This window comes from Prosopis cineraria, unplaced genomic scaffold, assembly GCF_029017545.1.
Source record: "Prosopis cineraria cultivar Desert tree isolate PC_DT_omini unplaced genomic scaffold, ASM2901754v1 PC12, whole genome shotgun sequence".
Taxonomy (NCBI): Eukaryota; Viridiplantae; Streptophyta; class Magnoliopsida; order Fabales; family Fabaceae; genus Prosopis; species Prosopis cineraria.
Genome location: NW_026555343.1, coordinates 34,963,333 through 34,980,070, shown reverse-complemented (window position 1 = coordinate 34,980,070; position 16,738 = coordinate 34,963,333). Strand labels below are relative to the sequence as shown.

Genomic DNA, 16,738 nt, shown 5'->3' with positions numbered 1-16,738 from the left:
GCTAGCTCAGCCCCTTTTAAAAAATGAGCTAATTTATTTAACCAAATCCATTAATTTTTGTGAGTTAAATGGGCTAGCACGTGAGCTCAACCCATTTTTTTGACTCTAGATATATGATTGAAAATATATTTTATAAAAATAATGGACCAAAATAAAATCTTGTATAAAGTTAGAAAAAAAAAAAAGCACTTTAGCCTATAACTATTGATCCATATAGCATGTTTTAATATTAGTTCCTAAACTTTATTTTCATGACTCCAAGTCTCTTAGTTTCATCTGTAAGTAATATTAATCCATATATTTTTAATTTAAAAATGATCATAAGGACCTAATGGTAACAAATTTGTACATAAACTCCATTACTTTTTGTGTTGACTTGTTAAAATTATAATAAGTTGTATAAAAATAACTAGAAGGCAAACAAACAAAGAAGAAACATTAACTCAAATTCTTAAATGCACAATGGATGAAGCTTCATAAATTAGAAGACATAATAACTAAGGTGACTGACAAACAAGTAGCAATTTGGTTTATGAAATGTCCAACTCATCATAATTTTACCAACTCAATAATAAGATCAACAAAGTTATGTACACATATATAAATTTAACTTTCTCAAATAAAGGCTAACATTGTAAATAGATAAAATTTAAGAGATTTGAAGTAATAAAAAAAATATAAGAACTAATACCAAAATATACTAAAAGTATAGAAACCAACAATTATATTTTTCCAAAATTTTATAATAAATTATATTATTTATAACTTATAAATAATATACTTTAATAATTACTACTACTCCGCAAAATGGAGTAATGTACTAGCAGTGACAAATTATATGAAGTTGTTTCTTTTTGGAAAAGACAAGTTATATGAAGTTAAAATGCCCAATATAATATGAGATTGATGGTGTAAGAAATACTTTTATTATCAATTAAATATACATTTAATTTTTAATTTTATACAATTTTATTTTAGTTCCATAATTTTATAAAATATTTTTCAGTTTTTTTTAACCTTAACACCATTAGCTTCATTAAAAAAAAAGTTTTACATTAAATTTTTAAATATTAATAAAATATTATCAAATGTTGGTATATTAAATTTAATTTTTTTAAAAAATAATAATGAATGGTACAAAAATTAAATTATTTGAAACTAACACTATTAAGGTCATATGACTGAAAATTATTGTCTCTGGTCTTATTTATAAATCACTTCTGACATATTTTATCAAAATAAATAAAAATCTTAAAACCCCACTAACTTTATCTTAAAATTTAATAAGTTTTTACCTTTATCCCTAATAAATATTTTTAAATCTCATTACTAGTATTTTTATTTAAAGTATTTAATAAGGACAAAAATGTAAAGAGAAGTATTGAAAATTAGTAAATGCCCTATAAATAAGATTAAATTTTTTTTTCTTTTTACCTTATAAATAGAACTGGAGGAGTACTTTATAAAATTAAGAGACTAAATTAAAACTTCGTATAAAGTTAGAGAACAAAAAATATACTTTAACCTTTATTATATATTAACAACAATTTATAAATTATAAGTATACCATAAACTAATTTTTGTTAAGAATTATAAGAACTTATTGCAAAATCTTAAATAATACAAATTAATTGAAAAAGGTAAGTAAAAAAGTCGTTGGTAAGAAGTTAAAATGAAAAATAGAAATATTATAAAGCAAGAATTTGTTTTATTATATAAAATATAAAATTCATGGCAAGTGGACACGCCCATAAATCGTGGCACGATGGAACTCCATAATTAAGAACCCTCACCAGTCTTTCTATTTCTATTTAATATAAAGAGCCATGAACACAATAAATAAATATATATACTTTATTTAAACTTATTCTTTCATTTATTCAACTTGACAAACTTTTGACAACAAAGATTTCTTTCAAAGAGCTAAAGATAAAGCTTCAAACTTTAACCTGGTGTTGTGTTTGTGTAACATGCATGATTTCTTCAGTTCTTTCTTTCGTTCCTATACTGCCCCCCCTCTCTCTCCCTCTTTTCTCTCTCTCTGTCCCCATAACTTTGGAACGCTCACCTTTGCATAACCGCCACATGATTTCTTCAGTTCTTTCTTTCGTTCCTATATTGCCCCTCTCTTATTCTCTCCCTCATAAACAAACAAGCCTACTCATCTCAATCATCAAATTTGGTAGTAGCTGGACTCAAAAGCGCTTTCTTGGTTTCCCTGAAAGATCCTTTGTCCATTTCTTCACAGGTTATTACTGCCAAAGTTCAGATTCAAAATCAAACCCCAAAAGAAGTTTCTCTTCTTTCAACACTTGCTCTCATTCTTATATTCTCCTTCTCTGTGTCATTGTTCTTCCTTCATCACCCATCTAAGGCAACATGAATAATTTTCTTCTTCTGTTCCTACTCATTTGGGTATCAAGCTTTTCCCCTTCAGTTTCTCATTTTTTTGCAAATGCTGAAGCTCAATCTCCAGGTACTGCTGCATATCTTCGGGAATTATCTACTTGTTTCATTAATTTTAAGCTTTGAAGTTTCCTGTTAGCTTTCTGTTTGATATCATGCCTGGTTCACCATCACTTCGAAAAGCATTAAAAGCTCAAAAGTTTTAATCCCCACCAAAATCCTTGGTCTTCACTTTTTTTGGGGCCATAAATCAATGAGCGATTTGGATGGGGTTCACTGTCAAGTTACTGTATAAAATTCTCTTTGGTTTCTGAAAAATTCAGTTTCGCCGGTAAGCAAACAGACAAAAGTGGTTAAGCAGCAATTTATGCCTTTCCTCAGTCTGAAACCATTTGATGAAATAAAATAACTATGTTTTTTGTTCTAAGCATTATCATTTTCAACCATAGATCTGATGATACCAGTTTATTTTCCCATTTTTGCTTAATTATTAGAATTAGACCATAGAAAGCTGCTTACTTTCAGAGGTTCTCCTTCCTACTTGTTGATATCTGTGTCAATTAATTACTTAATTCTGATGATACAGTTCAATTATAGTTCGCCCGAATCACCCCCCCTCTCTCTCTCTCTCTCTCTCTCACATTCCTGTGCCATTGCCATTTTTATTGAAGTTTTTTTAACCTTATTTAATAATCTGTCTGCTTATTGATCAAGTTGTGTGGGTTTCTTTTTTTTTAACCTTATTCCTGTGTCATTGTAATTTTTATCTAAGTTATTTTACCTTATTTAATAATCTATGTCTTCTTATTGATCAAGTCATATGTGGTTTTATCTCTCTTGTTGAACCAGGTATAGCGGAGGTTAGAGAAGGCCATCACCAGAATTTGAACAAGAGAATTCTAATAGCACTTATTGTTTGTTCTGCTCTTCTTGTTTCAATCTTCCTAATTTTAACATATATCTGGTTTCATCGACACAAAATCTTCAAAGTCCCCAGTTCTAAAAGCACCGAGAATATCGGTATAGATACTTTTGCATGAAAATCTCTTTTTTCCATTTATAGATCACGAATGCAGATAATTTTCTTTTCCACCCCTCATTTATATGTTTATTGAATTTGCAGAAGCTGCAAAAGGGGCGTCACTTAGCCCTATTGATGTTAAATTTAATTACTCAAAAATGGTAGACAAGAAGAGTTCAATTGCTATATTTGACTTCGAGTTGTTAGAGGTTGCAACAAACAACTTTGCCAATAGTAATATTCTGGGTGAGAGTGGTTCTAGGCTAGTTTACAGGGCTTGTTTTGATGAGCATCTCAAGGCAGCTGTGAAGAAAGCAGATAGCACTGCTGATAGAGAATTTGAGGTAATGGTCCATTTATTTATTATTTATATTAAAATCTCTATTTCCTGGGATAAGGTTTTGATCTTTACAGAGTTTGCCTCCAATTATTGGTTAAATTTGCAGAATGAAGTGAATTGGTTAAGTAAGATTCGACATCAGAATATCATAAAACTTCTTGGTTACTGTATTCACGGTGAATCAAGGTTTCTTGTATATGAAATGATGGAGAATGGATCTTTGGAAACTCAATTACATGGTATCATTTTTCATCTATTAAACGAGCGGAACTAGTGTAATACTATATATAGGGTGCATAAGCATCACATGTTTCATCTGTGTTTACAATTGTAGGGCCCAATCATGGATCATCTTTAAATTGGTGTCTCCGGTTAAGAATTGCTGTTGATGTCGCCAGGTAAGTCTGTGAATCTTATTGGTGACATCTTCTGATTTTTTTGATTAAATAGGCTGATCTAACAATCTCTGTTTCTGCTAGAGCATTAGAATATCTCCATGAGCACTCTAATCCTCCTGTGGTTCATAGAGACCTAAAATCTTCTAATGTTCTTCTGGATTCTCGTTTTAATGCCAAGGTCAGATTCAAAATCATTTATTCTTTTTGCTTGTCTTTTTTACTTAAATTGTTTACTTATGATTGCTTTTGCTAAATTTTGATTGATTCAGCTATCAGATTTTGGGCTTGCTGTAAGTTCTGGAATGCAAGACAAGAACATAAAGATGTCAGGAACTTTGGGTTATGTAGCACCTGAGTACATATCACACGGTACATGAGAAACATTTGTCATTATCAAACAAATATCTTACTCCTTCCTACAGTGTTTTCTTTTATCTTAAATTGAGTAGTTGTATCAATTCTCCTCCTTTGGAAGTGCTACTTTTCTTCTCCATTTTAAGATTGTTTGAATGTGTTGGCTAAAATATACATTGAATCCTTTAATTTTATACAAGGTTTCATTTTAATCTCTTAACTTTATAAAATGTCTTTTTAATCTTATAACCCTAATATCGTTAGTTTCATTCCAACAAATTTTTTCATTGAATTTTCAAATATTAACAAAACATTCTCAAATATTGACATATTAATTATTGAGTTTAATTTTTTAAAAATAACAATGATTGACACAAAAAATAATCATTTAAAACTAACGGTGTTAGAATTAAAGGACTAAAAAAATACTTTATAAAATTAAGGAAATAAATTGAAACCTTATATAAAATTATATGACTAAAAGTATACTTTAACCAAATATGCTTCACTGCTGCTCCTCCTGTTTGGTATCTTCATTTTTCCTTTGGGAAATATTTTTGTTAAGTTTCTGAAGATGAGAACTATTTTTGAAATTCTTATTAAAAGAGGTCTTTATTAAAATTATTATTTTAAAGATGGACAAGATGACTTGTGTTATAAATTCAGTATAATTTGCCAGCAAATTAATTTCATAGTCATCTGTAAATGTGCTATTTCTGTCAAGTTAATTATGAACACAATATTCTCATGAAACTGGTCATCATTCAATCTTGATGATTTTAAATGCTGATTGGTATATAAACTTAGATTTATTTAAGGAGGAAGGGATTTTTCTTTTTCTTGTGGGAAAATGATCTTCATCTTGAGGAAGAGAAAGGATCCCTTCCATTATTTGAGACTTGTAATTTTCAGTGCATCATCATGCTTCAATTAACAAATCTGAGAACCTAAGAAACCTTGTTCATTTTTGTTGTTGTTAATGGAAAATAACAACTTTTTGTTTTCAGGTAGGCTAACTGATAAGAGTGATGTATATGCTTTTGGGGTTATCCTTCTTGAGCTTCTAACAGGAAGAAAAGCCATGGACAATATGTCCTCAGACCAATACCAATCCATTGTCACATGGGTATGTTAATTTCACACTATCAAGGCCGTTCAATATGGCCAACTTTAGCTGCAAATTCTTCAGTTCATCAGAGCTTGGTGATTTATTAGAAGTTAAAACATATTATGAATTGCATGCAGGCCATGCCTCAGCTAACTGACAGAACAAAACTTTCAAGTATTATAGATCCTGTAATCAGAAACACAATGGATTTGAAGCATTTATATCAGGTTCACTAAATAGAATCGCCATAATTGCGAGTTTTTCTCCTTAATTACCGATAATTGGAAGTTCTATAACTAGCATTAACATTCTGCAGGTTGCTGCAGTGGCTGTACTTTGTGTTCAACCAGAACCAAGTTATCGGCCGCTAATTACTGATGTCCTGCACTCTCTTATCCCTTTGGTACCTACAGAACTGGGAGGGTCACTCAGAGTTTCAGAATCAGTCTGCCCTGAGAATTTGGGTTGATTCTGGAGATGGTTAAAACTCTGATGTCGCTGCAAAGTTTGTATTTTGAAGAAGAAAGATGATCAATTATCATGTTTTGGAGGTGACAGAGCATGGTAGTTTGTAAATCCTGGTGAGATTACAGATTACATTCTATTTTAGGATTAGCTGGGGGTTATCTAGTCCTTGTTGTTGCGAACAAATTACAATCCTAAGCTGAAAGAATCAGCCTTGAGTTTTGTTCTCTCCCAGACATTTATGAATTATAAGTGAAATATATGATTCTCATGGTAAATTTAAAACATCAAATATGCTCTCAACAAGGGAGAAGGAATGCATTCTACCTCATGAAATTAATGTTTAGTTACAGTTAGTGTATATCAATTTTAAATGTAACGATATACTTTGACTTTAGATAAGACCATGAGTTAACATTTTTTTGTAAAATTAAATAAAGGTCTTATGTTTTGCAATAGTTAAAAGGAATGGGTTGCATCATTTACTGGACCCAGAAATTTAGAATGTGAGGACAGCATGCATGTGCATATATGTTGTGGGGTAATTATAACTAATATTATTAAATTTAGAAATTATTTATAAGCAATATACATATAAACTATAGTATAATGAATTGCTTTTGGGGGACACTTTGTCCCTGGTTATTTGACCAAACATCACCTTGTCCTCACCGAGTAAAGGCGGTGGGTGATGAAAGAAAATTGTTCCAGATTTTTCCTACTCTTGTAATTTTTTTTTTTAAATTAATGGACACACATTTTTCATTGAAAAAAAGTTAAAACCGACGATGAAACGCGACTTTTGTTTTGGTCAGAGAGAAAATTGTCTCAAAACACAAGGAAAAACAGCAAGAAAGTGGTATAACACAGAGACCATTGCTTTAGAATTATTTTCAAGCATTTATTGATTTCCTTGAGATTAACTATCACGGACGGTGATTTCCACACACGCATTCGGATATTTGTAAGTAAGATTTGGCTTCCACGGAGAGGACACAAAACACAACTTGCGCTTCAACAGTCTTAGTGAGAATCACCGGTTCTTTGTAATAACCTAGCGGCTGGAGGAAGCTTGCCATTATATACGTAATTTACACACACACACACACACACTACAGACCAATTCCAACATAGGATAAACCAAGATTAATTCCATCAATGATGTATGACCGCCCAACTGTTTATCCATGAACGAAGGAGTGGGGGAAAGCAGCTTGATATTCTTTGACAGGAACAAAATAAATTTTACAAAAAATAGCATTAGAAGAAAAATTTATAAAAGAGCATCTTCTACACAGGAGATAACTGCATAATACAATTTACTTGGCCTCATCGGTACAAGGATCTTATGCATTGATGTTATCAACGAACGAAACAAGTAACAGCCAAGAGTTTTCATACATTCAATGACAGAAAGTAACCAATGCATCTTATATATATATATATATATATATATCTATCTTAGTCTTGCTGAATTATTTATACTTAAATCCTCCTCAGGTTTTTTCTTGCTCTCATGGGATGATCTCGTTATTCCCCCAACACTGGGTTGAGTCGGTTGCATACACTAATTGTTTCCTTACTCCTCCCTTGCCTAAAATACAGAGAAACCATGTCAATTTCAAGCTGGATTTGCACCAACGGTTCAAAAACTCTGTTCCTTCGGATTGTTCATCCTGGTGGTCGTAATGAGCTCCTTGACAGGCCTGTGCTTGCAGCTGAGATTATGTGTCATAACCCAAGATGCTGCATTGCATATCCGCACGTGTTTCAACAGCCATGGGCAATTGTTGCTCCAGACACCATGCTCATGCCTGGACAGAAGTTCTATGTAGTGCCATTAAGCACCGTAAGAAAGCTCCAAAGGCTTTCTCCAAAGCGTTATCCTTCTCCATTTCATGAAATTAGGAACGTCGGATTCAGCAATGAGGAAGATGATGGTATGATCTCTATTTGTTGTATATTCAGGAATAAAATTCCCAAGCAACATGACAGCTACAAACATGAAAGAAACAAAAGAGAGAGACCACAAATAAGAAAGAGTGTTTGCTTTTATGTTGATAATTGCTTTCCTTACTTGTTTAGTGGAGTCACAACTAAAGAAAAACCTGATGATTTGCTAAAAGAAACTGGATTTTGTGACACCAATACACTAACCAGGAAGAGGACACAAGATTTGACAGGAAATTTAGGCTCACCTGGGCGATTATTGTCTTCTGTACTTTGGCAGCCAAGGCTAGAGAGCATCACTGAAGAATGAAATAAATTTGGTGGTTGTTGAAGCTTTGGCTCAAGATGATATTCAGTGATTATTATCCCCTTTATTGGTTTTTCTTCTTCCTAACATGACCTTGATGCTTTAAGAACCACAATGCTCCCTCAGCTGCGTGGTCTGCTGCTGTTTTCTTTTTTTGATGAGGGGAACCAAAGCACTCTATAGTGGTTTTCATTCCTGCTTCTATCTCAATAATAACCTTGAAGGTGAATCTGTGAAAATCATAAATCAGTCTCCATGAATAACAAAAATATAATTTACTACTGCACATCACCTAGTTCAATTGAGAGGGAAAGAGAGGCAGCAAAAGTCGTCATTGTGACGGAGAAGGAAATGATGGTGGTGGTGGTAATGATAAGAGTGACAATGATGGCAAAAGTGCTGGTGGTATGAACATATTAGTCTCTTGGAGAAAGTGGTGATAGTTGGGGTAATAAATGCGAATAATAATAGTAGCAATGATCAGGCAGAGGTATCGTCTGATGAGGGTGATAACTAGTAAGGTGATAGCAGTGAGGCTGATGGTGATGGTGGCAATAGTGGAGTGTTGGTGGCAAGAAGATAATAGTGGTGGTGGTGGTGGCAGCAGAGAAGGGAGGATGTGATGGAGGCAATAGTGATAATGGTAATGGCATGATAATATACTAGAAAATAAGGATAGTAAAGATTTTTGTTATTAAAAAAATTATACATGATTGCTTTTCATGGCTTACCCCTCAACTCTTGAGTAGAAAGTGTTACAGGGTAGCAGCCAAATAAAAAGTCCTACTTGTATAAGCTTACACAATTCTGCTGGCGCACCAACAACCATGGAAATATAAGCATGGATTATATTTGCTTATACGATCACCCTCATCCTATACACAGTGCAAGTTTATATCTGAGAATTCATCCAATAAACTGGAAATTTTTTGTATGCCTCTATGTTGTATAGCTCCAGGTAAAGTAAACTTTGAAAACTTCTCTTCCTCATCAATATACCCAACTTGGTCACTACACGGTATGGTTTTCCACACAATGTTAGTTTCTTGATATTAGTCTGGTTGGTTTCATTGACATCTGACATTCAGGAGCCAACTCACAAAATGTGGCTTGTATTCACTCCCAGAATTTTCTTATGAGAAGCATAATTACATATCAGTTGTTTATGATAGAATATAAACAAATGCACTGTAGAACTAAAAGACTACACTGCAGATATTTTAAGTTAATTTACATAATAAAATATCAAGCAGAAGCAGTTGGATATACATTTTTTGATGACTAGGGCCTTCCTCTTTGCAGCAATCAAATGCAGGGGGCTTCCAATGGTTTGCAGCACAGACCTCATACAGATTTGACCTAGCAGATCCTTGCTTCATACCTAAATCCAGAGAAGGAGTGTTATAATGCTCCAGTGGCATATTTAAATGAAAATTGTGAACAAAATATTAAACGGCAGAATGATTGGGAAAAAAAAGGAAGAAGAAAAAGCACAAGTCAAAAGGAAAGCATCTCCTCTGCCCGACCACGGAAAATCCAAAATCAAAAGAAACCTTAGAAGAAAGTACTCCTATCTATCACCGATGAGCATGTAGCTCAACTGGTAAGGGATTGTGCTGGCTTAATGAATGGTCTCAAATTCAAGCCCGGAGTCCTACCGGCTCGGTCCATGAATATCGAGTAATTGTTTTTATAAAACAAAGTTCTCCTATCTATCTGGTCGAAAATTTGGCAGTGTATATTACTTACCAATCTGACCCAGCGAAAGAAGAAGGATTTTGAAAGAACAAAACACATTATTGTAAAAGACTGGTGGGGCATATAGTTATAGAGTTTTGTTATGGGGTATTTGGGCGCTATAGGGTCCTCGTTTTATATTCTCAAAAGAATAATAGCAGAATTTCAAGGATATCTTTGACTTCCTTCCTCCAGAGGAAATACTCGAGGAAATCGATCAAATAAATAAATAAATAAAAAGCCCGAAGGAGGACGATGGGTGTATACACAAAGAACAAAAACAAATAGAAAACAATAACTCAAAAGCCAGTTCTATACCATCGTCTGCAGAGTTTGAATCCGAGGTGGTGTTCCAAGGGGTCTCACTTGTTTTGCCAGATGAAATTGAGCCAGAATTTGATTTTCTGAGTGCTTGGACAGATTTAAACGACTTCAGTCCCCTATTAAAGTTGGGCTTCACGTTTTTATGAGCAGAACCGGCGCCAGATTGTCTCGATTTACCCTGGAAAACCAAAATAACGTCAACATACAGGAGAACGGAAATTTCTCAAATATATATACGACTTTCAGGGGGAAAAAAGCGAAAAATAAAAAATTGGATGAGAGAGACAGAGGATTACGTTGAAGGACGAGTTGACGATTGTGGATGGATCTATCGGGGGAAGCTGTTTGAGATTAATAACAGAATTTTCAGGTTGCGAGAAATTGTTCTCCATCTTCGATTCTTCGTGGCCTTGTACATCCATTTCAGATCTAGAAAACAGAGTTTGGGTGAGGAAATGGAAACGAAAGAAATTACTAGAACGAGGTGTGGCAGTTTTGTTGGTTGAATCGTAGAACTCATTTATCCTGTGGGCGGTGGCTACATATACAAGGCATCACTAAATTTGTCAAAAAATCAAAAGGACTGATTTACCTGCTAATTGACATGAACTGTGGCCTTTTAAACGCTGAACCAATCGTTGAATCAGAAAAATTAGCAGTCCATAATTTACATGATCCAACTCAAAGTCTTGGGGCCAACGGTTAAAACGATGACAGAATAATTAACTAAAAATTAATAATAATAAAAAAATTCAAATAATTTAATAAAATTTTTTAAAACAAATAAAAATAAAATTTAAAACATATTTAAAAACTCAAAATAAAAAATATCTTTATAAGGATCAAGAGTCATTTTTACCTTTCAACTTTATTTGAAGAGTTATTGAGCAATTTAAATTTAATTATAAGTTAATTTTATCATTTATCATTTAAGATTCTCTTTTTTATTACCCGAACATTCACTTTCTGATAATTTTAGTAGGCCTCACATAGTAGGCCTCACATTGCATTTTTTTAAAAAAATTATAAAATATTTGAGTACAAGGCATCTACTAACCCTTTTGTGGTAAAGTTAAGAAATAAAAATAACTTTTAACCTAATATTTTATAATAAAAAATAATAAAAATGCAATATAGACCCTAATAATGAAGTAATGACAAGTTAACATTCTGATGATGAGAAAAAGAATTTTTAATATTAAAAGATATAATTAATTTATGATTGAATTTATGATACACAATAAACTTTTAAGTAACGTTAAGGAATAAGAGTTAACCTTGACTTTTTTTACAAATATTAAAATAAGATATAATGCATATAATAGTCATTCATTTTATTCTCCTAAAAGTAAGAATAAGGAACCACATTTGGTGCTCATCATGATTGATTAGGGGTGAGCAAAACCAAATCGAAACTGAAAATCGAATCGAATCGAATTTTGTCTATTTGATTCGATCTATTTGATTTTTCGATTCGATTCGATTTTTTTATTTTAAATATTTCGGTTGATCGGTTCGATTCGGTTAATAAAATTTAAAATCGAATAGACCGAACCGACCGAATTACATATAATTTATTAATTTATAAATTATATTTAATTTATAAATTATTTTATTTTTATTTTTATTTGTTATTTTAATAAAGAATAAAAAATAATAACATCACTTGAAACCCCATTTCAATCAGTCACTCTCATCAATAGGTATTGTGACTGGATTATGAGGCTATTATTTGATCATCGATGTTTATTTATGGTTGTTCATTTGATTATCCATGCCTTTATAATATTTGGGCTTTATGTCATATGGGTAAAATTAAAATGGGCTCATATTGAAAAAAAAAAATAAAAAAAGGCCCAATTTTGTAGTGTTGTTTGTTTTAATATTTAAAAAATAGGCTCAAACTGAAAAACCGAATTAACCGACCAAACCGAATTATCAAATTTCAGTTTGGTCCTTATTCAGTTCGATTGGCTTGTTCGGTTCGATTTGGTTTTTATTTTCAGTGTTATTCGATCGATCGGTTCTGCATATTTTGAGACCGAACCGAACTGACCGATGCTCACCCCTATGATTGATGAGCATCGCTTGCTCATCATTCTATAGGGTAATTTGGATCCTTCATTTCCCTTTAAATGATATCTACTGATATCTACTGTTAATTTAATATTATTTTTTAAATATTTTTATATTATATTTATTAACATAAAAATTATAAAAAAATTATAATATTAAATTTAGACTATTGAAAGTATATTTATATGGTCAACTTGTTAAAATTATAAAATTTTTAATATTAAATTAAATCTTTCTAATTATATCTATAAATCTCTAATACATTTGAATAATTAATTTGAAAAAATTATTAAAAATTAATATTAAATTAGGTTATTTAAATTAAATACATACTGATCAGATTGGTGATAAAGATAAATAGATTTATTAAATATTTATATATATATTTATATATTTTTATTTTAATAAATATAAAATGACAATGAAAAATCTAAATTTGAACTATTCAAATCTTATTAGAGGTGATGAATATCATAATATTTATTCTCTAATATGCATAAAAAATAATTTATACTCTCTAAAAAATATAAGATATTTTTAATAGAATTTCACCTCTAATGAAATATTTACTTATTTTTAAACTAACCCTATTTTTCTATATCTATCCATATTTAATAAAATATTTCACCTTAAAATAAATATAAAGTGATTTATTTAATAGGGACACTTTTAAAAAATACGATGATTATACCTTAAATTTTTAAAAATATTTTATATTTTTTAACATTCAACCCCTTAAAAAATATTTTTTAAAACTAAGAAAGTATTTAGTATTGTTATTTTTTATTTTTTTATTTTGATAAATATAATATACAATTATTTGAAAAATAATTTTAAATCATTGGCAAGATTATTGGAAAAGAAATAAAGGAAGATCAACCTATGGGAGCATGCCATCAAGTCTCACATCAAAGGAATTTGAGGAGGATCCTGATTATATAAGCAGGTGCGGTGCACACCTCAGTAAGCTCGCTTTTTGAAAAGAGAGTAATGACCTCGTGATAAAATAGTATCAAAGTTAGATTTGAGTTTGCCCAGTTGGTGGGCCCTCTAATGGGCCACTCGTGATGGGGGTGTCATAGATTGGCTGAGAGAGCTATCAAGTCCTACATTAGAGTGATTTGGAAAGGATCTTAATTATATAAGTGGATATACTGCATACTTTAATGAGTTAGTTTTTTAAAAAGAGAGTAATGACATTATGGTAACACGATGTTTATCAAGCGATTCTGTCTGAATAGTGGACAAGAAAGCTAGCAAAAGAAATTAATGCGGCATCTTATCCTTATGTAGATGCTTTCAACCGCTTGCCCATTAAAATTCACTATTTAATTAAAATCATATTAAATTATAATAATTTTTAAATTTATTTTAATAATATATGGCAAGAACAAGTAAAACATATATTTTCTCTGTAAAATATTTTTTATCAAACCTCACTTCCAAATAAAATAATTATCTATTTTTAAATTAATTTTATCTTTTTATATTTACCCCTATTAAACATCCTACAATAAATATAAATTTATTATCAATAGGGACACTTTAAAAAAAAAGATAATGATTATTACATATTTTAACATTCAACTTTTCAAAAAATATCTTACATTTTTTAACGGAGTAAGTAATTAATATCTTTTTTTTAAATGAGGCTGAAATTATTTTATTATTTAAAAATATTATGACATTCGTTATATTTAGAATCAAAATAAATCTTTTAAAAATATCCTATATAAAGAAAGAGGGAGTATTATTTTAAATATTTTATTAGTTGTTTGAACATTTCACTCATTTAGCTAGTAGATTTTTAATTTTTTCCTCAACTTTTCCTCTCTTCACATGTTGCGCCCTCCCTTCCTCCTTGGACCTTGCGTTTTCCATCTTCATGTGCTAAAAAATATGCGACTGGCTTCCTTGTTGTGGATGAAAATCAGCAAGATTCGGCATCACTCAACCACTACAGTGGCACATGCAAGGTTTTCTTCTCCTTCTTCGCGGACAGTTTCTTTTACTTCTTCTTCTTCTTCTTCTTTTCTCTTCTTAGGAGTTAGCCATGGAAGAGGGTTGATGTCCTCATTCATAAGTGTCAAACATCAAAATATTAGAGTTAAAAGGAGAAAATGGAGGGACATTTTGAACTGTCTAACTCTTAAGAACTTAATCTCATTCGAGGCTTAACTTTAGGTTCTGTTTTTGGTTTAAAGACTGGTTTAGGGTGGTCTAAAGTAACCCAACATTTTAAATGGTTTTTTTTTTTTGTGGTCCGGCTTTCAAATTATTAATATTAATAATACAATAATTTTAATTAACTGATATTTTTATTTTTGTTTTATATTCTACTCTGTGTGGGTTGGTCTAAGTTTGATTTTTAAAGGCTCATGCTCATAAATCCTCCTTCCCTACAATTAGAAATTTTCTCAAGTACAGCTCCCATTGACTAGGTTTAGAGTGAGGCCTAAGAGCTAGAGTAATTTTTTTGTTTATTTTTGAATTAAAATTTTTTAATTATACTAATACATATATAAATTATAGAGTACCTTAATTAATATATAAAAGATAATAATATAAAATCTCCTAAGTGTAATTAAAATAATGTAGACTCTAGAGTATAATATAAATCATATCAATTTAAATTGTCTATCTCCAAACTGTAAATATTTTTTAGTACTTATTATCATCAATTTTCATTCAAAAATAAAACATTAGACTCCTAAAATGAAAGTCCACTTGGAAGAGATGGTGTTATTTTTTGAATGAAAAGTAGATCCTTAATCGAAGAATATTACACAAGAGTCTAACAATCTCCTCTTATCATTCACTACCATGACACAAAAGAGATGAAGGTTAATCAAAGGTAACATAACATATATAGTCATTTTGAACCTAAGTTGCCAATAAATGAGCACAAGAGTTAGTCTCCCTAAACTTGAAATTCAAGTAAATGCTCCAATCCTAAAAGAATAAACCCTAGCTTGATAAATAATCTCTCTAAACAAGTGATGGGAAATATCATTTTCTCATAATCATGTTGATCGCTTTGTGTAGATTCGCACATTAAGGAGGTTCCTTTTCCAACATAATTGAAGACCATAAATAATACCTATCACTTCGGTTATAGGAGGATGGTAATTACCAATATTTGCATTAAAGCCACAAACCCAATCAGCATTATGATCTCTCACTACTCCATAATTACTAACACCATCCATAATCCTTATAACCTTGTAGGTCACTTCTAACCTTGTAGAGTGTTGCATGTCCCAGACACATAAATTCAACCTTTTCATCAAAGAACACCTGTTTGCATCTAGAGCACCAAATTTCCCAACATATATGCCTAAATAAATCATTCCAATGAACTTGTTTTTCTAATATCTTTGCCAGCCTCATTTTGTAAATTCCACTTGAACCACTCCTCTCTATTCATACCGTTGAAGGGAGCCCAAACGTTCAAATTAACGAAGCAAGCCCACTTTTCTGCTGCGTGAGGGCAATCTCTAAACAATTGAAGATGACATTATTTCAACAACCTTACCAATTTCATCTTTATCACCTGAAATAAATATTTAACAAATTATATTATTTTCATATATTAATTCAAAACTTTAAGCAAATTATATAAATAAAATTTTTTAAAAAGTTATAAGGGCTTAAAGGCTAATATGAACTCGAGCCAATTTTTATAAGACTTATAAAGACAGAGCTTAAAAAATTTTTTATACAAAAATTATTTATTTTTTAAATCTTGGTGCTCAAAGTATACAAAATCTAAAAAGATACTCTCTCCGTTTAAAAATATAAGATATTTTTAACTAAATCTTACCTTCAATAAAATAGTTTTCGACTTTTCAACTAACCATATCTTTTTATATTTACCTTTATTAAACACTCTATAATAAATATAAAGTCACTATCAATATGACACTTTTGAACATTTAACTTTTTAAAAAATATTTTATATTTTTAAATGGAGGGAGCAACCCATTAGGCCTCACCTTATTAATGGCACTCTCTATGTATATATTAAGTAAAGTATATTTTTTAGAGTAAAATGTACTTATCTCCATTTTGTTTTATTTTGTTTTTTTTTTTTTTTTTACACTTCTTCTCATAGGAAGAAAACTCACACACTCTCCATGATTACCCACTTTGGGCTCGAACATCCTCCTTGTTATGGGAGGAGTGTTGGTGCCATTGTGGCACAAGGCCACAAGCTCCGTTTTGCTTCATTAAAATTACATAGATCTATGTT

The 16,738-nt window shown here is 31.0% G+C and overlaps 2 protein-coding genes across 2 annotated transcripts; one reads left to right on the top strand and one right to left on the bottom strand.

Annotated features, from left to right (window-relative positions):
* Positions 1-2,006: 2,006 nt before the first annotated feature.
* Positions 2,007-6,384, top strand: LOC129288743 (probable receptor-like protein kinase At1g80640). Its single transcript, XM_054925476.1, has 10 exons — positions 2,007-2,476; positions 3,256-3,426; positions 3,530-3,771; positions 3,874-4,006; positions 4,102-4,165; positions 4,247-4,343; positions 4,435-4,534; positions 5,527-5,645; positions 5,765-5,854; positions 5,944-6,384. Exons 1-10 carry the CDS (start codon positions 2,380-2,382, stop codon positions 6,094-6,096), a joined length of 1,266 nt encoding a protein of 421 aa, XP_054781451.1. The 5' UTR covers positions 2,007-2,379; the 3' UTR covers positions 6,097-6,384.
* Positions 6,385-7,364: 980 nt separating this feature from the next.
* LOC129287790 (ribonuclease 3-like protein 1) lies at positions 7,365-10,980 on the bottom strand. The gene is made up of 5 exons (XM_054924036.1): positions 10,707-10,980; positions 10,405-10,588; positions 9,619-9,730; positions 8,291-8,579; positions 7,365-8,087 (listed from the first exon to the last, which is right to left on the bottom strand). Exons 1-4 carry the CDS (start codon positions 10,830-10,832, stop codon positions 8,414-8,416), a joined length of 588 nt encoding a protein of 195 aa, XP_054780011.1. The 5' UTR covers positions 10,833-10,980; the 3' UTR covers positions 7,365-8,087; positions 8,291-8,413.
* Between the last annotated feature and the right edge of the window lie 5,758 nt (positions 10,981-16,738).